At 34.5% G+C, this 23,235-nt stretch overlaps 1 protein-coding gene across 2 annotated transcripts; it reads left to right on the forward strand.

The window, feature by feature from the left end:
* Positions 1 to 5,610: 5,610 nt before the first annotated feature.
* On the forward strand, positions 5,611 to 22,589 carry LOC128220598 (eukaryotic translation initiation factor 2A-like). Of its 2 annotated transcripts, none has more exons than XM_052929053.1 (17): positions 5,611 to 5,635; positions 8,277 to 8,346; positions 8,813 to 8,887; positions 9,978 to 10,096; positions 10,775 to 10,874; positions 11,132 to 11,214; positions 12,335 to 12,435; positions 12,810 to 13,014; positions 14,031 to 14,123; positions 14,621 to 14,722; positions 14,955 to 15,129; positions 15,402 to 15,568; positions 18,385 to 18,498; positions 19,026 to 19,090; positions 19,630 to 19,746; positions 20,301 to 20,366; positions 21,267 to 22,589. In XM_052929053.1, the coding sequence occupies exons 1-17, from the start codon at positions 5,617 to 5,619 to the stop codon at positions 21,327 to 21,329; spliced, it is 1,734 nt and encodes a 577-aa protein (XP_052785013.1). In that variant the 5' UTR covers positions 5,611 to 5,616; the 3' UTR covers positions 21,330 to 22,589. The 2 variants fall into 2 exon arrangements, with proteins under 2 accessions (XP_052785013.1, XP_052785014.1); XM_052929054.1 differs by lacking the exon at positions 5,611 to 5,635 and adding an exon at positions 5,721 to 5,751.
* The last annotated feature ends 646 nt before the right edge of the window (positions 22,590 to 23,235 follow it).

Here is a 23,235-nt window from a genome sequence, read left to right on the forward strand (position 1 = left end):
CCATTACAGATTACTTTCCATTCCTCGACCACATGATTTCACACATGAAGACACGTCTGCCTGCTGAACTGGAAGGCGCACTTAAGGGAACCATTCTTCTTCCTGGACACATGCAAAATCTTGACTCCGCTCTAACAGATCAATTAAAGGAGGCATTTCTAGATGACTTGCCATGCCGAACCCTGGGGATTTTGAACAGAAAGTATTGCGATGGCCTTGTACAACAAAAACTGTACCAAAGTCATGACGTTGGAAGAAGGTAAAGCTGCATGTGACAGTCTTTTTCACCAACTTTTCAAGAATATTCAAATAAATTATGTGTCTGCCTGTTGGTTCTTGCACTTGTCAAAGGAGTTTCAGTTCACTGAGGCGGCTTAAGACCTGGAGTCGGACATCAATGGGTGCCTCACGATTTAATGGTTTGGCACTTGCCTACGTCCACAGGAACAACATTGCTTAAACAAATTCTTAAGTTGTGGAAAGCCACAGGACACCATCGCATAGCACTGGCATTCATAAATTAAACTGATGATATGTGCAACGTTTAGAAGTAGGTTTATGGTATTGGTAACAAAGCCTCATATGATTGTGACAGTAAATTTCTTCTAAATGCACATTTGAATGGTCTAAATTTATGTAAACCATGTAGAATTAACTTCAACTGTATCAAAACTTATAGCACTAAAATGTTCAAATGTTATATTTTTATGTAACATTTTTATGCATTTAATTCCAAGCCCCCGGACCCCCCTAGACCGTTCTGCATCGGTGTTTTTATTTAGGACCATGAACAAAACTAGTAGCTTGCACTCAAACTTAAGATGATGCTTACTGGTTCTGGAGTTCAGTCAATAGCCAAGGTCAATCATTACGTCAATGCATAACTTCTAAATAACATGTTCCTGGTAATATTTAATCCTTACTAAAAGCTTACTGTAATTTAATGATATTTCATTATCAAGGACAAATGCGTTAACTTAACAGCAAACTGCAAGAATCTTTATTTAAGGTCAGGTATATGATAACAGGCTAAGAGACATAAGCTTAATGAGCTATTTTCCACAGTATATACCGAGTAGTATTTAAGGCCATTGGCTGTGTTGATAATTTTATACAATACAGTACACTTACATCTTGTTATTCAACATGTTTCCTTCACTTTCACCTGATAATTTTTCACCAAAGTTATGATTACAAGTTTTGGTACTATTTCAAGTACTTCAAATTTTGATTCTTCATCATTCTTACTGTATCCTTTTCCAGAGAATTAAAGCCCATTTTGACCATTCTCAATTCCTAGGCAATTCCCAGGTATAACTCCAGTTATCAAAACTCTGATGGTTTTTACTTAAATGGCACAATGGTGTCCTGTGTTTGGGCTGCCATACAGACCTCTTGGAAATTAAGTAAAACATTTACTCAAATGTGTTTTGGTTTCCACAGAACCAAAATAAATAAATTTATGTTCAATATTAGAGTCATGTTTAGCTTGTGTCACAGATAATATTCTATCATTTATGAAACTCATGCTGTGAAGGAAATAGATAAGAACAATTTCTATTTGTCATGTTTTATCTATAACGTACCATCATTGACATCAAATATATACAACAACATATATATTTACATATGTTGAACACAGATATATGATAAAACTTGATAAAACTTCAGACTATTTGAGAAAGTCAACAGCTTTTTATCTTTTCTTTATAAAAAAAATGCACCATACATGCACATGTATGTATTAGTTTTTAAAAGTATTTATTGTATAACAATCAGCATTCTGATAACAACTATTTCAAAATTATTGTACATTGAGTGTTTTTTATCAATTGCTTGTCAAACTTACACAGTAGGAATGCATTAACAAATCTCTCTGAGATTTAATGCTTAACAAAAACGAGATAATTTAGCATATCCAGTAGAAGGCAGTACATAATAAAAGTGTGTGTGGTCCATCCTGTCTCCGCCAGTATCAAACAAACTTATGAACTAATGAATGGTAATCAAGGGCTCAGCACAAGACGGACACAACTCGAATTATTTCGATATGGAGTTAGGTCTGGATTGGGCTGAGCCCTGGCAATGATGACAATAATCAGATGACTAGCACTTCCCGATATTGGAACAATTATGCTGATACGGTCAATTAAAGCTGCACTTACTAACTGCACATATTTTATGACCTGTACTGGCAGTTAAAAAGGTAGTGATTTTTTGCCTTGCTCTATTAAAAAAAAGCATTGCTTCATTGAAAAACCCCAACTTGTCTTCAGTAGCAATTTAAAATCATTTACAACAAACATTAACTCGGGACTTCAAACAATTGATTTTGGCATGTAAAATAAAAACTGATGTAGGTGGGTAAGGGTTTTTTCCATCCCTTTTCCAATCAAAAAAATCTATCGAAGCATCATGAGCAAATAATTAAATGATCATTTTGTTATTAAAAAAAGTAGCTTTTCAGTAATTGAACTTAAGTTGATAATTAAAATGGACATTTCAAACCATTCCCTAAAACTGTTATCATTGATGATATAAATCAAAATATGTTTTTAATTAAATATCTCAATTACGAGGGATACATTTGCACATCAATAATTTTCCATTAATAAAGATTTTATCAACAATCGTTCAAATTTGATATAAAAAAAATTATACCAGAAAATCTTTCAAAATTTAGATATTATTTACGAGGCAATCACTAAAACAAGTGAAAAAGATGAAAGCTGAATCAATGTTCATGTATGCTTCAAAAAATGTACCTCTCATTTACCTTACAACATTTATAATGATGCAATCAACATTTTAACATCAAAGCATAAAATGCATGTAGGAAGTAATGAACAATGAAACTTGACAATCACTTGTCAAGAAATTGACATGTTTTGTTTCTTTAGTTTCTGCTGCAGGCATATTACAGTGTCAAGTGATGTGATCAGTAAATCAATTCATGAATTGTTTGTAGGTTTAAATGTGAAGGTTAACTTTTTCCAGGGGGTGTCACAGACACTTTAATATAATATTAATAATTTACTACATTTCAACACTTACTGGCATCTCAATATATCATTTTATGAACAACATATTCCGATTGTATTGAATGCTTTTAACTGGCTTTGTATAATATGCATAATAGGAAGAATCCAAAACTACATGACTAAAACTTACTATAAAGTATTTATCTAAAGAGTTAGCAGACTTACTAAATGTACTTAACTAGTTACAACAAGAAATGTGTAAACAGTGTCAGTTCAAAGGTTTCTATTTGTATTATTACATTCAACTAATTATCTAAATTAAAGTTTCTTGAACTAAAGAATTCCAAGAAACTGATATATATTGCTGCAGTCTGGTATAATCTGTTATTTTTTTTGAAGTGTGCCTGAGACATTGGTAAAAATCCTGGAGCATATTCAGTGTCCGTATCCATTCCGTCCGTCTAGAACATTCTTATACTCTGTATGATCTGGAAAATGGCTGAAAAGAGATAAAAATATCTTATAAGTTAATATCAGTCTCTTATACAAATATAGGCATTGCCAGTTTGTTACATCTTCACAATCACATGTGTATATGAAACATGCCACATGTTAAATTTGTTGGTGTGCGGTATTGAGTGGCATTTTAAGGAGTACTAGACAAAGGACTCCCTTTGCAAAAACCTCAAAATTTGGCATTATTCTGTATGAAGACTCTCAAAAAGTTATATATACTTATTTATAGAAGCCAAGGGGGAGGGAGATTACACACTCGTAGTATCAACAAATAAATGGATATGGGTATTATTATTACCAGTATATTTTAATACATAAATTTGTATTCTCTGATTGTTTTCAGATAAGTTTTTAAAAGAATATATTTGTCACCTTAGTGCAATAACTCAATAACTGCATATAGAAATAGAAGCAGATATTGAGTTCTTGCACTTAGGTGACGAATTATTATTCATTTAGTCTGCGAAATTAACAATTAAACCTACTTGTCCTTTTGATCGGTAAAATGTCAAGATAAACTAAGATTGACAAAATGTACCTGTCGGAAGAAACTCAAGTTAAATGAGTCATGTACAGAGGGTCCTATAATATTTTTTAATAAAGTTGTCATTCAGGTAAGAAATTAAGTTTTTATAATTAAGAAACTTCCTTTTATTTGGACAGCAAAACAACCAAAAAATGCTTGTCCAATATAATTTGTCCAGAAAATGACAGTTGCTTTTTTCGCATTCTTTATTTCTCAAGAAGAACCTTACCTGATCCACACACAACAAAGATGAACAATGCTAACAGCCAGGGTCCTACTGGGTATTTTTCTTCCTGGGGTTTCTGAAAACATAAAAGGTTGGAGAAAATGCGAGGAATAAAACAGGAATTCATATTTAGAGTGAAATTCTTGAAATGATACCTTACCGGTGAAGTAAAAATTCCAATGATTTATTTGTACCATCCAAGAGTGATGTAAAGGAATCCCTTTTCTCCCCAAAAAAGTGTGTTTTTTTCAAAATAAATGGAATGTTTTCAAAAAATAAATGGAATGTTTTCAAATGAATTTTTACAGGGAGAAAGTCAGGCCCCTGAACTAAAATATAGTTTAATACGATTTATAATGTATGCTTATTAAACAAATTGAGGTGCCAAACCTGCTCAGTAAAACCCACTAAAATGACAGTGTACTAATGTACCAATAATTTGCCCACTTTCAAAAATTGTTATTTATAAAAATTGTTCCGGAGTGAATTTTTTTTTCTATAAAATTGTTCTGTTTAAACAAGTATTTTTGGGGTGACATATTTTTCATTTCGTTGAGCGGTAAAAAGTATAATCACCAAACTGGCTCAATTTTCCTGATGAAATGCTCATTTTCAAAGAAAAAAATCCTATTTTGAACACAAACTATCATCATGTATAAAAAACAATTTTAAACAAATTGCTTAAAAAAAGTTAACATGGTAAAACAAATAAAACGTACAAGCAAAACAGTGGCTTCTTACCAGTGCATTTCAAACATAACAGAAATTGATCCTGTATTATCTATTTGAAGATTTTTTCTTCAATACATTAGTGATTAAAGCAAGAGCACTTCAATTTTCCGATTTGAAAATAAACTCATTACATTGTTTTTCCGTTTTCATTCTTTGCTTTAATAACAGAATATGTATCTAAATGAGTTTATTTTCATTTTTTTTAAAAAAGAAAAATCGGATGTTTTTGTCAACAAAAAATCTTACCAATGATTTTGGCACATTTCCTCTGGTCGTGATGTTTTTCAGGTGCTTTTCGCTTTGTAAGCGCATTCTCTGTTTGGCAGGCATGATTTCTGTTGTTTATTTGCGTTCACCTCAAGAAAAATCGAATGAATAGTGTTCAAGTTTGAAAGCTGTCACTTTCTCAAGATTTCTTCCACGTAGAGGAAGTGTAATGCGGTCTGTTTCGACACGTCAACGCCCATAAACAAGTTCTACAATTGTTGATATTTTCATTTTTACAAGTGACTGCAAGAAAGAGAAAATATGTTTTTCTAACAAATAAGGTGATTAGAGCTAAATGAATAGTTTTCAATAGAAAACTACCGCAATTTCATTTATTGTTGTAACTACTTTCTGCGTAAGGATACAATATGGCGCTGCCCATTGCACGTGAGAAATTTGTTTACATTTTTACATTTTAAAGACAATTTGTTAAGTAGACTATGGCGGTGTGTTTGAGAACACGCATTATTACAAATGATAAATCTTAATGAGATCAAAACAAGGTGACAAAAGTCTGACTATCTTGTAGGGTTTGGTATTTCTGTTCGTACCCAGATAATTTCGTACCAGAATAAATTCGTATCATTTTATACCCTATGTCGGATATTGATTTAAGTGTATCTATCTCTGTTTAATGTCAACTCCTCTTTCGAGTGTTACTGACATGTTAACAGTAACGACAAGCACGAACTCTAACAAAAGCCACAAACACGGTGTTTTTCACTCTACATTGTCCTAACTGTTGGTCGAAAAATCGTCGATCTGGAAAACAAATAACATTGAAAATGCTACATTTTTATTTCCTCCGCTATGATTCAGTATCATCTTGCAATGTAAATTGCAGGGAAATCATGAGCGAAAAAAACCCACCAGGACTTGAGATATATTTCATTTCTGGTTCCCATTTTATTCTAATTCTAAAAATATAGAAATTAAATGTCCGGATACATAGAGTATGTATGTATTGAATTGTCTCCCCAATAATAGCATCTACACTGATTATAGTCAAACATAATCAGAACTAGACATTTATTTCGGTTACAATTACCTATATTTAATTGATACTCTTCAACCATTTTCGTCAAGGAGATCTTATAACTGGGAGCTCATTTGCAGAATAACTCGCTTAAATTAGAGAATTACACAATGCCTTGAAACTTGAACTGTTAATCAAGTTCTTACCTACAGGTTTTAAAGAGCATGAACAGCCTGCTAAAACAAATGGAGATTGCAGTGGCTGTCAGAAGTATAATTAAAGGGTTTAAAATGGTTGGAGGTGCTTCAATGGCCTATTTTACTGTGACAAAGTATTCCATTATATTGATGCAACATTCATTCAACAGTTGAACATAATTTTGATAATTTCTTGACAGAAATGTGAGCAAAGTCAAATGTGTCTCCTGATTCTTGTATTTGCTGCCTGCGCAAACAATATTGAAGTGGCTTTGTTTTTGAAATTGTTAAAACTAATGTCAGGAGTGGCTTTGAAATTTGTTATTTATAGAAAGCCTTAATCCAGGAGCTTCAAGGGACCTATGGCTTGGCCCCAGGAAAATTTTCAGTATTATTCAAGTGATGTAAAAGATAAAAAGGTCAAGCATTCCATTCAAAATAAACCCTATCGTCACAATAGGTGAATCTACCACCCTCATTAAAAATAAACAACAAATGTGAATCAAATCATGATGTCACTGTTTTCTTTGATAAGACCAGTTTCTTTTAAATTATTTTTAAATAAACCCTGCACACTACCACAGAAAAGTGAATTGCAATATAACGAAAAAATAAAAAGCTGTTTTCAAATTATGATATTATTTTTTCCCTCCTACAACATTTGTGGATTCTGGTGGAATCGTTCTTAGCTTTTTGAAGGGGTTTTGCAACTACAAGTATTGTATGTATTCTTCTACATATAGGTCAGACTTTTTTTAAGTAATTTCTTTGTGAATAAGGAACCTTAGGGAGGGCAGCAATTTCTTATTCACAAAGAAATTTAACTCAATAAATTCTAACTCACTTAGTGTTAGCCCCTCCAAAATTGCGTCAGCTGTAAAATGAAACTGTGCGCCTGTCAAGAAGACTTGTCAAACACGACAAATATTGTGACTTCATTTAAATAGGGTTGTCCGGTTAGTGCAGTGGTTAGCACATTCGCTTCTCACTTAGGCGACCCGGGTTTGATTCCTGGCCTGGGCCCCTGTGAGTTTGGTTTGCGGTCACAAAGCGAGACAAGTTGGTTTCCTCCAGGCACTCCGGTTTCCCCCACAACAAGACCACACTTCCTTGTAACATTGTGCTCATGAGAATGAATATTATAATGTTGTAATAACTTGTTTCACAATCGTTGTAAAGTGAATAAATGTTTACAAAGTAAATCAGCGTTGACACTGAAATTGCTCCTTTGCAAATGCAAACAGTAGGCATGAATATAATAAAAATGATAATGCAGATGTGCAATTATAGCAATTACTTAACCATCTTAACCATGAAGAGTCGTCTTCAGCAAAGTAACAATTCTTCACAAATATAAAACTAAACAATTTAAAAATCTAGCGCCACGGAATCGGTGAATGGTTAAAAATGTAGGGCAAACACTAAACACTGATGAAAGAGTATTGTGATCTGTGTGCTTCTAAATTTCCATGAAAGAAGAATTAAAGTAAATAAAGTTTTATAATAAATGAGTTTTTATAACCAATATTCATGGTTATTTGGCTTAATGCTGTTGAATATTAAATCATCATCTTATCATTGGTGCCAATCATACAGTAAGGACGCCTATGGAAATGATATATTAGAGTAATCCATATCAGCTCTACAAAACTGAACAGATTATGGTGAACATGCAGCCAGCACATTACACAAGAACAGATTATGGTGAACATGCAGCCAGCACATAACACAAGAACAGATTATGGTGAACATGCAGCCAGCATGTTACACAAGAACAGATTATGGAACACTGTACATGTGTAAACACTATTGCCAGCTCTGTTTTAGTGACATTTTTAGTTTTATTCTTTTACAGTTCGAGGTTCGTCCGGGATCTGGATGGTAAATGGGCCACCAAACCCAGGGCAACAGCATGATTTTGCAAGGTAAACACAGGCTATTCTAATGGGAATATTTGGTTTATTTGAAATACATACATGCTTGAATTTATTACTCTTTTTCTCACCATTCTTTCAATTTTCAATAATATTTATAAATATTAATAAATATTTTTTATTAAACTGCACATGCACCTTAAATTATTAGCTGAATGCATTTATAGTATATTTCTTTAAAAGTTGAAGGCAGTTCACTTAAAAAAGTAAAGCAAAAAACAAGGTCAAGGTTATGAGTTGATTTTTCTATCTTCAAAAATAATTAGCGTACTCAAAAAATTATATTTTTTTGCATTTAATTTGTTTAAAAATATTTTTTTTATATAAATGACATGATTTCATGGTTTATGTACAGATATTGTTAATGTACATTTGCAAATTTATTTATTATATACAATTATTGTACTGATATTAACCACTTTAAGAAATGAAATAAATGTTTATTTGTCTATTTCAGGGAGCCGAGTGGACGTTGTAAAGTGATGGTGTTCAGCAAGGATGGCTCAAGACTCGCCTGGTGTAATGGAGATTGGTAGGGATTAGCATTCATGATTTTATTGAATAATAGAAAGTCGGAGCAAAGAGATTGTAAAAGAATGTAATGATGTAACCCAAAAATAGGGGGTGTTTTAAGCTTCATGTTTAGTTTAGAAGAACACTTTGAACTGTGTACACTTTGCCTTTGGTAGGGGTTCCAGCACCATAGAGGAATTTATGTTGGCCTCAACTCTTACTCCATTCCAGGTTTTTTTATGGCTGGAAAGGTGGGCATATTAAAATTGCACCATCCTTTCATTCAGATTTTCTATTGTATGGACAGAATAAAACTAAAATAACTTGCCACATGTGTTCGACATACCAGGACAATGTGTGTCCCTTCTCTAAGGTCAAACTTAGTGTTGGTTGGCTTTAACTTTCTTTCGTATGGACAGATTTTAAAATAACTTTCCTCAAGTCTTCGACATATCAAGAGGACGTGTGGTGTGCAAGACCTGAGTCCCTAACACTAAGGTCAAGATCACACTTAGTGTTTGTTTACAATGGAATGCTGCATATAAAGACAGAGAGTATAGGACAGGTCATGTCCAGGCTGTAACCTTTTCTTGTATAGACAGATTTAAAATAACTTGCCACATGTTATCCACATACCAAGAAGACGTATCGTGTGCACAACCCACTTGGGGGGGGCATTCATCACTTACAGTGACAGTTCTTGTTTTGTTCTTTGTTTCCCATATGAAGAGTGTTGATAATGCTTAATAAATGACAATTAATACATATTTTTGCAGTAAGTCTTCTGTTAAACTTTCGTAATTTATGTATTAAGGATATGTATATTGAGTGTGTAAAACAATAATGTGCATGTGAATTTCGTTTGTGGTCACCAAGCCAGACAAGTGGGTTTCCTCCAGGTACTCAAGTTCCCCCACAACACAAGACCACACTCATGCTTACCTTCGTGCCAACATGAGTAATTAATATAATGTTTCAGTAACTTGTTAATATTTCACAATCATTGAAAAATAAACAAGTTTAAACTAATAATGTGCAGAAGAATGCATCTGTCATGATAGCATTACGTTTGACATGATTATGATAGCCATTGTTGTGTTATTTTCCAGCGTGAAGGTTTATGACACAGTGAAGAATGAGTTTATTCAGGAATTTCCCCGTCCTAAGGCCTCCTGTATGACGTTCTCACCTAGGGCCTCATTGCTCGTCACTTGGGAACCGTACACAGGTAAGCAGTTAACAAAGTCTGCTGATAATGAAACTAGTATGCCTTTAGTTTTAATCAAATTGCTGTCTTACTGTAAACATTTTGTTTCATGCCTAAATTTTGAACAGGTATTGTACTCAAATACAAGTAGGCTATCAAAATAGTTTATAATTATATAGTTATGTTCTGATGATTGATTATATTTTATCAAAAAATGATTGGTTGGGCCAGAAATTGGAGACAATCGGTTGAATTTCCTCATATTTGATCATTGATTCAACCGGTAAGTTGTTTTTCTTCATTCCTCTCATTATTTGCATTCAGTTCATTTCTGCCAATTTTCTCCTTCATTGATACATTCGAAAGTGTTCATCAGCAATATGACCGAAAGCAATAACAACACTAAATAATTTCAAACATACACATAACATGTTATAAAGCATAGTTATGGATTATAAGTTCTTGAACAAGAATAAAACTGTTGTCAAAAACTGATTGCACCAGTTACTTGAGTGGAACCAATTATGGATAGTCAAACTGGAACCGTTGCCCAACGCTATCGTTACATGACCTTTGTCTCTTTACCATCATTATAAATTCACATGTACAAGATAATGAGGCAGTTGTTGCTCCTGATAAAAGAAGTAAATATTACCTTGCTTGAGACTATTACATTGCATGTTTATTCTGCCTTTCCAGTTGACAAGGAAACCCAGGCTGGGGTAGCCAACCTTCACATCTACAATGTGGCCAGCGGACAGTGTGTCAAGTCACTTATACAGAAGAAAGTCACATACTGGTATGTTCTGAAGTGGTGTTTTATTTCTAACTATAGGACTTTAGGGATATTGAATACATTGCAGTCATATTTTTTATCATCCATGCCCTATGAGGTATGAAAATTGAAATGTATCTATTTACAGTCACAGCAGTACAATGTGTAGCTTTGCTGCTCTATTAGTTCGTTTAGAGCATTGTTATAGTGATAAAAGATTTTAAATACATTATTTAAGGGGGAACAATAGCTACCCTTTTGATAGAATTATTTTCATGCAGGAGTCCCAGTTTCTCTGATGATGAGAAAATATGCTGTAGAAATGTCAACAATGAGCTTCACTTCTTTGAAAATGGAAATTTTGGTAGGTGTTCAAATACTTATATTGTGTCTTTCATTTGTCTTGATTTTGAGGTTGCTTTATTAGTCAGGATTTAAAGTAAAGCTTAAAAATATTTTATTATTATTTGTCAGTTTAAAAAACAACATTTATCATTATTCAAAGTGCATCATGTTTTTTTCCTGGTTTCCTGGTTACAAAAATCTTTCAGGATTTGGTAATTGCCAGTAATCTGTTAAAAAGATACATGTTTCATTATTCCCTGGAGTCTATTGGTTGGTTGGACAGGCAGGTAGTTTGTCAGTCTGTTGCATTGTGGATCAAACTACTTCTACAGTTTAACATGATGTTTTCTGTGACTTGGTATATACATTACCATCTGACATTGTATTGAACTGGTGTAGCTAAGCTTTCTAATGTAACAAGGGATTAGGACACTCCAACAGTCTCATGGATTAGCTGTATCTTACCCATCATTGATTCAAATATTTTTAGGCCCTAATAGTTGGTTTATCCAGATATCTTCTTATTAATCAATGTACAAAGCTTATTGCACTGACTTACAGTTTAATCTACAAATATATTTTATCAGGCCTCACAGAGTGTACCTCAGCAGTTTGTGTTTTTTTCTGACCAATTTGTAGTCAAAATTCAACCCCATGCTTAATCAAAACAAATAAAAAATCCCCAAATAATGTGAAAAATTCCCGATTGAAAGTTGTTCATTGTTTTAAATAAAAGAATTAACCCCCCAAACTGGTTTTGTATGGAAGAGTCCATGTTTTCATAAACTTACAATCTTAAACACTTTCATCTTTTCTATATGATTTTCAAAGTATACATGTTAATTTCTAGGCTAAAATGACACATTTTCCCCCTTTCCAATCATGATGAAAAAGGTCCTGCTCAAGTATGATAATGGAGGTTGTTTTAACAGTATCTAAATGTTCTAACAGTTTAAACTATTACACTGTTTCATAAGATATATAAGGAAACCCGTTCCCATGGTGATGGAGCATCGCCTACAAGGTTATTGTGGTTATTGTGTGGGAGCCAGGGCCAGATTATTCAAGAAATTCTCAATGGTTGCCATCTAGTTTACATATTTGTTATTACATAATAACTGATGAATGATTGTACACAGATGAAATCAAGACCAAGTTGCACCTACAGAAGGTAGCAGGCTACAGTTTGTCTGGTGCTGGCCCGCCGTATATGGTGGCAGGCTACGTCCCTGGCGCTAAGGTAGGAAATCTGGCTTCATTTTTAATATAATTTATGCTTGATCTTCAAGACTCAATCGCCTTGATGTTGGATGCTCTGGTAAAAAGACACTCAACACTAGGGGTAATTTTGAGAGTACATGAATTATCTGCCCTTGATGAGGCTGGAACCCAGGATATAATGTCATTGTCAGACCTCATTTAAGTAACTGTTGCATCATTAAAATGTGGCCGTTAGTCGGTATTTTGGCAATAATGAGTTATTAATGTAGCATTATAGTTCAACTTATTTTGAGGGCAATTGTTTCTTATTTTTGAATTTGGGCTTTTATTTTAAGCCTATTACCCATACCGTGGCACAGTTAAAAGTTTATACAAAATGTTTCCATACTTTAGGGTCAGCCCTCTTTTGTACGAGTGTTCAAGTACCCTAACTTTGGTGGCAATAACGCAGCCATCGCAAACAGAACGTTTTTCAAGGCTGACAAGGTGGAGATGCAGTGGAACAACAATGGGTCGGCCATGTTGCTATTGACAACCACAGACACATCAGAGTCATCATATTATGGAGATCAGGGACTGCACTATCTGGGAGTTAATGGTGGGAAAATAACTGAATTGGTTTTTGTGAAAAACAAAGTTTTTTGGGGGGGGGTATACTGGAATCGGGTTGTCCGTCCGTCTGTCCGTCCGTCTTTTTTTGTCCGGGATTCATCTTTGTCGTTATTGAACGAATCTTTTTCAAACTTTCAAATATTAATGACCATGATGTAAACCTGTGCCTCCGTGGATTTGGTCAGGATCGCATGATCCTGAGTGGAGTTGTGGCCCCTTAATGAGTTAAATTGGGCAAAATTAGCTTTGTCCGGGATTCATATCTGTCGTTATTGAACGAATCTTTTTCAAACTTTCAAATATTATTGACCATGATGTAAACCTGTGCCTCCGTGGATTTGGTCAGAATCGCACGATCCTGAGTGGAGTTGTGGCCCCTTAATGAGTTAAATTGGGCAAAATTAGCTTTGTCCAGGATTCTTCTTTGAAGCTATTGAACAAATCTTTTTCGAACTTTCAAATATTAATAGCCATGATGTAAACCTTTGCCTACATGAATCGCATGATCCTGAGTGGAGTTGTGGCCCCTTAATGAGTTAAATTGGGCAAAATTAGCTTTGTCCAGGATTCTTCTTTGAAGCTATTGAACAAATCTTTTTCAAACTTTCAAATATTAATAGCCATGATGTAAACCTTTGCCTACATGAATTTGGTGGGAAATAAATGTATTGCCTTGTGCGTTCTAGTTCATCATTGGATTGATCTTTGATAAAGTTTATGTATGGATAAAGACAGCATTATGGTTCTTATATCAGTTGATACTTATGTTTGGTTGTTGTTTGTTTGCAGATGAATTTTGAAATGAAATGACGGAATACAAATAATTTAATGGCATGTAACATCAAAATACAATTTTATGGACTAAAGTGAGCATCTTTAAATAAAACTGTTCATTCCTCTGGCTCTGCAAATATTTCACTGCTTGAAACCCTTAAATTTAAGTAATTATTGGATTTGCTACAGGCTTTGAATTAAAAATTGATGTGCATTATATATGTCTAGGTGAGAGCAGCCTCGTTCACCTGGGGAAGAATGGACCGGTGTACCATGTGGAATGGAGCCCTAAAAGCACTGAATTCTGTGTTGTGTATGGATGTATCCTTTCTCTGATGGCCAGCACAGTTTTAAGACAAAAGTTGAAACACAAGTGTGGTACAAATGTCTGCTGGTTGTCTGTGTATTAAATTATAAATATTAAATACAATTAATTAAATTCAAGGTTTTTGATTATTTTTTTTTATACACCTCTGAATCTTAAATTCTTAAGTTAAGCCAGCTTATCCTTACTTTAAAACTATACAGAGGGTCATAAAGGCCACGTATTGCTATAAGTTATCTATACCATATCAATGTATTAATGATATAAATAAGGAGACAAGTCTTAATATTAGCTCTCTCTTCAATCCTTGACCCTGTATAATTGTAACATGCTGATATATTAACAACATATGAATAAATACTGTTTAAACCAAAGGCCACTTAAACTACATTTTCATGCAAATAAAATAATCGGAAATATCTGAAACATTCAGGTTGTTGTAAACATAGAACATACATGTACATGAGAGTATTGGATCCTTAACTCCACCCAGTCATGCCAGCCAAGGTGACAATCTACAACCAGAAGACAGAGCCTGTGTTTGACTTCGGCACGGGACCAAGGAACTTCTCCTTCTACAATCCACAGGGAAACAATATCCTTTGCTTAATATGACAGTTGAAGTTTGATGGTAACTGATTTGATCATTGAAATTTAATTTATAACAGCTTAGTCATACTTGATTGAGTGTACAATGTCATTCTTGATAAAACACTGTAAATTACTTGTACATGTAATGGAAAATACTCCAGGGGCCTTTTTTAATTAACATCCTAGTAAATCTCGGTCATATTTTGAAATGAATTGTTTAACCTTGACCTTTGTACTTCTTGCATTGTGTGGGTTTGGTAATCTCCGTGGTAACATGGAATTCTGGGACGTAAAGCAGAAGAAGCTGATATGCCAGGCCACATCACCAGACACAACATCGTTTCAGTGGTGCGCAGATGGTGAACATGTGCTTACAGCTACCTGTGCTCCCAGACTCCGGGTTGGGAATGGGTAGGTTTAATTTGTGATTAAAGAGATTAAGCAAGGCCTTATGATTAAAATTAACAGAACATAAAAGTCAGAAAACACAAAAGAAATATGGTTATGGAAAAATGAAGCCAAATTGCGAATTACATGTGATTGTACGTTCATGAAAATATAATTATAATTGAATCAATTATTGATCCATTATATCTCCAATAATTGAATTGTAAAAAAGTATCAATTACCAACACTACGTTAAATTGTCATATCAGACACCTGTTATTACCCTCTTTCTACAGGTTCCGTATCTGGCACTACAGTGGTGCGATGTTACATGAGGAGTTAACAGGCAAAGGGGAGGAACTCTGGGAGGGATTCTGGTGCCCCGCTCCCACTGGCCGGTTCCCGGAGAAACCAATTAGCTATAGACAGGTTCAGTCTGAAGTAGCTGCTCCTGCACCTCCTCGTAGGTTACAGGCAACTTATGTTGTGTTAAAAATACTAAATGGTTGAGTTTGAATTTGGTTGGGGGTTCTCAAACCTGATAAGTTTTTTACATAGTTTTAAGAATGATGTACTTCCTTTGGGCAGGCAGGCGGCCAGCTATTGTCTTCAAACCTATGAACTTAAGTAAGGCTTGACATATCTTGACCAGACTTTGTATATAGGAGGAGATTAAAGATACGGTAACTTTCATGGGATTGCGTTTTGGGCCCCTACGGTCAAGGTCACAGTTACTTTAGAAAAACGGTTTAAACTAAATAACTTTAGTAAGGGTTCACATATCTCGACCAAACTTCATATATTGGAAGAGTTTATGGATATCTTGAATGGGATTGTGTTTGGGGCCCCTGGGATCAAGGTCTAGATCACTGTTACTTAAAATAAAAAAGTGGTTGACACTGAAATACTTAAGTTACTAAGTTAGGGTTGACAAATCTTGACTAAATTTAGTATTTAGGAAGGGCTTATGGAGGTTTTTCAAGGGATTGCGTTTGAGGCCCCTGGAGTTAAGGTCAAGGTGTAACTTAAACAGTTGAAACCGAAAAAACTATAGTTAGGGTTAACATATCTTGACTAAAATTGATATTTAGGAGTTGATGGAGACCTTTCATTGGATTGCATTTACGGCCCCAAGGGTCAAGGTCACTGTTACTAAAAATATTTTTAAAAAAACGGTTGAAACTGAATAACTTTAGTAAGAGTTGACATATCTCGACCAAACTTCATATATCAGTGGTCGAATATAGCACAAGCCTACAAGCCCTGCACTGGTATAATGCTTTCCAGGCTTGCTCAAATTCTGGGTTTTATACAGCAGGGGTTGTTCAAAAATGTAATGCCAAGCATTAGTATATGAATTCGGGCGTGTTCATCCAAAAGACTAATTTCGATGACTGATATATAGGAAGATTTAAGTAGACCTTTCATGGGAATGCATTTAGGGCCCCTAGGGTCAAGGTCACTGTTACTTAAAATTAAAAAAAATGTTTGGTACTAAATAACTTTAGTTAGGGTTGACGTATTGTGACCAAACTTGGTATACTAGTATAGGAAGATTTTTATGGAGACCTTTCATTAGGTTTCCTTTGGGGCCCCTAGGATCAAGGTCAAGGCCAATGTACTATTTTATAAATTATTGGTACTTAAGAACTTCACCATAACTTAAGTTAGGGTTGACAATTTGTGACCAATCTTAGTATGAGGAAATAGTTTATCAAGGACTTCCATGGGATTGTTTCTGTGGCCCCAAGGGTCTTGGTCATGGGCAATGTTAATTAAAATTGAAAAACAGTTGAAACTGAATCGCACAACGAAACCTGAAGTTCTTCGGTCAATCATTGAAAACCTGGTTTCGTGGCATTACAGTGTTTCTTGTTTGTATTGTTTTTAAGTATTCAAATTTGCCAAAAAATAAGCTGCACTTACTTGCAACAAAGTAAGTTGTTAAGGGTGATGTGATGTTACTTTGTTAGTATATAAATCAATACCTTGATTAAAACTGATGTGACTGCAATCTGTTTACCGAACATGTACCAAACTGGTACTTTAAATCGGATAAACTTTCTTGGGCTGTATAACAGTATTGAAGGACTATGATCCTAAAAATTACATGTTGAATTAAATTTCATCTCCCTAGTAAATGATTTCAGCTACTTCAGTTGAAAGTCTTTGATGAATTTTGGATTTAAGTCAGGTTTAAAAAATGACAGTGTGTTGCAGAAGAAGGGCAGGGTGCTTTGGGTAAACAGGACAAATTGTTTAGGGCTGTGAAGAAATGATTCATTTTGAATTTGATATATAATGTAAGGAATTGTGTTTAAGACAATTTAAGGGTTTAAACTGCCAAATATTTAAAGTTTGTGATTATTTATAACCATATTATAAGTTTAAATCAAAACAAACAAAAACAGATTTGATTATCTTATCCATTTAAATTAGGGATGGCAACGAGTAGTAAAATTGGTACTCGAGTACCCGGACAATCTTTCGATCGAGTACTCGGGTACTCGATTACTCGGAAAAAATGGATTTGTTTTCGGGAAAGACAAGATCGTGTATACATGAATCGTTCATGACGTATATTGTGCGTTGGTCGTATTATTGGACGTTTCATCCTTAAATTAGACTTTCATTATGTACTTCAACAGAAAATTAAATAAAAGGAAAACAAATATTGTTTCGTGCTTGATAATAATGAACGAAATACTTCGTACTGTATTGTTGTTGTTTACCTCATTAATATTCAAAATTCTTTGATTTAACATCAACCAATCAATTGTGATAAACATTACACAAAATAGTTAAAATACGCCCATTAAGAAATCAATGCTTGTAACGTTCGCTCGTTAGCGTCCATTGTTTGGTGAAAGGTGTCTAATTGGTAAACAATAGAATTGTGTAGTTGAAAGTTCCGCTATCAAAACTTCGCTAATTAAGATCAGTGCTAATTAGAAATAGGGCCCCTTTGTTGACAGTTTGCAACTCTCAACTAATTCATTAGGGTCAATTGTGTACACAGCGGGGATTAAAGGGACCGTAAATTGTCCTCTTGGCAACTAACCAGATCTGTTACTTTGTAAATTGTGTATTTTGTGATTTTATAGATTTTTTCCGAGTACTCCAGTAGTGATTTGGTACTCGAGTACTCGGACGTTCGATCAAGTACTCGGGTACTAGTTGCCATCCCTAATTTTAATATATGAAAGCAGAATGGTGTACTTGATGGTCTCCATGAGGGCAGAAGGGTGCTGCCAAAAAAGTTATTAATTGTCTTTACAGCCGGTGCCCAGAAAACCTATGTGCCACCATCAATGCGGGGTCGGGAAGGGACCATGCCATCCACGAAACTTCACGAGTATGAGCTTCCGTCCAACATGAAACAGCAAGCCACAGGTACACTCACCATAATTTGTCTTTTTGAGAAGCAAGATATTGGTACTTCATAGGCTTTAAGTCTATGTCAGGGATCACTTGAGTCAATAAACAAGATATATACATGAAATCTGGTTGGTACACATGTTCACTATTTGATTATTCATGATGCATAACTTATGTAGTAGCAAGGCCCATAACTCTCAAAGTAGCATCACCTACAACTCTTGGTAAAATAATTGTTGTGCAACCCCATGTTTGACTGAGAAAAATGGATCGGCTTGCCATGCTATTGTTCAAGTTACATAAACAATGAAGGTGTTGTCATCCATTGATTGTCCTATTAATTTTTCATTGGCATTGTGTCATGTCTCAAATGTCAATAATATTAGACGAGCCTTTGGCATGAGCTAAACAAGATTTTAGGGCTAATTCATTTACATCATAGACAAGTTTTAATGTTAATGCAAAAAGCTCAGTGTCTTGTTGTTTTTTCAAAATTCATTGACAGTATTCAAACATTGGCTGATACCTATCTATACTTGCAGATCCTAACAAGCCAATGAGTAAAAACAAGAAGAAGAAAGAAGCAAAGAAGAATAGAGATGCTGATGTGTGTATATGCAACTGATTGCATAGTTTTAGTTTTTATTTTATTAACGCACTTCCTGGTAAATTTGTCGAATTATACAATTAATAAAAAAATAAGCATAAATACAGGTTTAAACCATTATTCACAGATATAAACTGCAGCAGAGCTAAAACTGACCATTGTTTAATTACTTCACTTTGAGTAACCTTTTAGAAAGTAAGGTCAAATATATACTGGATTTCAAAGTTGCATATATTTGATTTTGCATAGTAAAAACTTTTTTGTACATTTTTGTCCTGTTTAAAACTGCAATAACATTTTGTAAAATAGTATTTTGATCTTTTATTTTTCATACAGATTAAATAAGCAGGCACTACCCTTTCAAAGGAGTTAAACATTTTTGTATGATGAACAAAATCTATCATGATGGTCAATTGAATGGTATTGTTAGAAAAATAGTTTTTTGTAGGATGAATATCCTTAATGCAATAACATACATTCTCATACAAATACATAGTTGTATAGTTTTTTATCACATTTGTCTATTTTCTGTTCTGTAGAAGGGGGGAGCAAATGAGCAGGCCCCTGCTCCCATGGCAACTGCTGCCCCTAGCAACCCAGCAGCGCCTTCTACAGGTGACCCAGAGAAGGACAAGAAGATTAGGAATCTCAGGAAGGTGGGTGGAGTATAACCTTGAGGGTTTAATGTAACCTTGAGGTTATATTAGTGAAAATTATTTAAAATCGTTGCTAGAAAAAAGGACGTATGAATTCACATAGTATCATTTGGAAATGAAGGAGAATTATTGACCAAAATGAAAACATGGGAGGACATTTTCCACGAAAGTTGAGAATTCACTGCACTGGGCAATTTTAGCAGTTTATCGACAGAAAGGAAAAATTTAATATCACTTTATTAAGTCTAATTTATTTTTGCTTAATTATGAATACAGCTGTAAGCTGGTATAAATGACTATCAAGTTTATCATGGTGGAAACCAGGGCTGGTGTCCATTTTGAGAGGCCATGAGATAATACCCCTGGAGGGGTTCGATTTTACAACCCCTTGGATGGGAAGCAGACAGCTAATACCACTGGACCACTCTCAACCTTCTTTGAATGCACCTTGACTACAACAAACATATAACTTTGTAAGCTTCTCCTAAAGTTGAGGGAATTGGCCTGCATTATGTGAACACTGATAGCTCTAACCTAGCTTTTCTCTTATTCAGAAATTACAGCAAGTTGAGAAGTTGAAGGAGCAGCAGGCAGCTGGGAAGACTCTGGAGAAAAACCAGGTGATCATTAGAAGATTCATCTGAAACAATCATGTTCTTAAGATAATTATTTTCAACGTGTGATTTAAAATTAAACCTCCATCAAATACTTCAGGACTAATTAAACTGGCCATGGAAATGGTTCAAACCATTTCAAATGTTCAAAGCCAATTGTATAAAACTGGTTTGTTTGGTTTGGTCAAAGTTAGCGAAAATATGTATGGAAGAGTAAATATTATCAAAATAATCACTTTTGACCAATCAAATAACTCAAACGTCAAACTAACCAAAGTCAAGCACTGTTTATTCACATATACATAGCAATGTCAGAGGTCAAAGGTTACCAGTAGATCTTGTCAAAGTTTTATATAATTCGTAGATACTCTTTTGAACAAAAGTTTGTAAATTCAAGGCCTAAGAAAGATCAATTACCAATAGAGTTACTAAGGCTTTTTGACAGAATATAGCATATTCTGTCACATTTTTATCTAACTATTATCAATAGGGCTCTATTTTGACGATGTTTTATCATTTTGTTCACATTTTAGTCACACAAAAAAAATCAATGAATTATCCTTAACAATGTGACCGAGTCCCTTTAAAATTCAAAATAAAAAACAAACACTTGAGCCATGGTCATTGCCTTAGTGTCGTGCGCAGTAGCATCGTCATAATGCAAAAACTTGAGCCTTGGCCATTAGTCCAGAGAACATTTAAGATATTCAATGAAACTTGATACACACATTGCCGGAGAAAAATAAACACATCCTTAGATAAATAGTTTAATTCATGTCTAGTTACGCCCCTTGCTTGACTGATAAATAGGGACAAGCATACGCTTTTGCTCCGTGTCACTCTTATTGGTAATTATCTTATTGTAATGTAATGAAATGTTCACCATTTTATCATTTTTACCTACAGTTGGAGAAGTTAAAGACTGAGGACTCATTACTGGAGGAGATAGAAGCCCTGGAAATAAGCTGATAAGCACTGTGGCTGATGCCGGGAAAGAATGAGTTATTGCAAGCTGTAGGGTGAAATAGTTGTACTGGTGTGTTTAATGGCATTATGAGAAGTGCTAATTGATGTGCTGGAATTTGTATTGAAACCAAGCAGTTTTATGTTAAATATTTGGTGCATTTTTCAACAATATTTTCCTTTTATTTAGAAAATGGGTTTAATTGTATTGATTTATTGTTATTTGGCAATCAGTTTTGTTGTCGATGGTTCAGAATGCATGGTTATTTACAACGAAAAATGTCAACAATACACTTGTAAATAATAAAGAAAAACGTATATATAGCAGGACACAAGTGCTGATAACTAGTTGTTGATTGGAGAAACTGCTGATTAGATCAATTTCAACAGACATTCAAATGACAATTTAATCTGAAAGGATTTTATTTCTATGGATATTATTGTCAATTGTGCAATACTGTGCTCAACCCTAACATACATACCAGCCATTGTCACTAATGTTCTGAGTCTGAGTGGCAGACTCATACCTCAATAGTGCAAATCCTATTTTTAATCTCCAGTGCAAAAAAAAATTGGTTTAACATCAATTTCACATCCAAAAAACTGATAAAACTATCTTTAATTACATTTAAAAAAGACCTCAGCGGATCATGGTCCCTGCAGGTATTTACCATGTACATGTATGCATACTGACACTCTAGACCTCAGCGGATCATGGTCCCTGCAGGTATTTACCATGTACATGTATGCATACTGACACTCTAGACCTCAGCGGATCATGGTCCCTGCAGGTATTTACCATGTACATGTATGCATACTGACACTCTAGACCTCAGCGGATCATGGTCCCTGCAGGTATTTACCATGTACATGTATGCATACTGACACTCTAGACCTCAGCGGATCATGGTCCCTGCAGGTATTTACCATGTACATGTATGCATACTGAGACTCTAGACCTCAGCGGATCATGGTCCCTGCAGGTATTTACCATGTACATGTATGCATACTGACACTCTAGACCTCAGCGGATCATGGTCCCTGCAGGTATTTACCATGTACATGTGTGCATACTGAGTGATCTACTACAAGCCATCACATTTACGTTCATGTCTGATTGTGATCTAGATCATATTAAACCTGACTTAAATCATGCACTTTTTTCATTTTGTGTTAAACTGTGTTGAAAATAGATTAGATTGTTAGTTATTATGTTGACTGTATTTAAGAACTGTTTACTGACAAATAAACCTTTTGTTAACTTTCTATTTCTTCTTTCTCCTATTTGGTGATCAACTTGTAGATATCTCATGAGGCTGAGTATCACACGCCTCTCCAACTATCTGCCATATAAGCCATCCGCATAAGACCTTAAAAAGACCTTAACCAGAGTGTTTTAGGCAATTTAAATTTAAAAAAAATATTTAACCTCACTCAGTAAAATGACAGTTATTTAAGATTTAAAGGCAAGTGATAAATTTGCAAAATAAAATAAAACACAGCAGTCCAAAGGAGGTGTATATCCCTCACCATTGTTTTTTTTTTAGAACATTTTGTTTTTCTAAATACTTTAGTAATGAAATTGATGAGATCCAGGAGAAATGTTTATGTTGTCACAACAAGAAGTCCAATAAGTAGGTCACTCAATGAGATCCATTTGTACCAAGTTAAATAGTAACCATCAATGCATAATAAGTAAGTTATAGCGCATACATGAGCATTTGTACTTGATCTTTAAATGGTTCGTGTGACCTTGGCCTTTGAGTTATGGACCCGAGTCAAGGTCACTGCATATCTTCTCAATGAGGACAACATTTATACAAGTTATATGGTAATCCATCAATGCATAAGTAGGTTATAGCCAAGACACTACCATGTGTACTCTGACCTTTGAATGTCTTGTGTGACCTTG

This window comes from Mya arenaria, chromosome 15, assembly GCF_026914265.1.
Source record: "Mya arenaria isolate MELC-2E11 chromosome 15, ASM2691426v1".
Classification (NCBI taxonomy): Eukaryota; Metazoa; Mollusca; class Bivalvia; order Myida; family Myidae; genus Mya; species Mya arenaria.

Coding starts and splice junctions, on each gene's coding strand:
- LOC128220598 (XM_052929053.1), top strand. Junction 10,097..10,774: donor CACTTGGGAACCGTACACAG/GTAAGCAGTTAA, acceptor CTGCCTTTCCAG/TTGACAAGGAAACCCAGGCT. Junction 14,723..14,954: donor CTACAATCCACAGGGAAACA/ATATCCTTTGCT, acceptor TGACCTTTGTAC/TTCTTGCATTGTGTGGGTTT.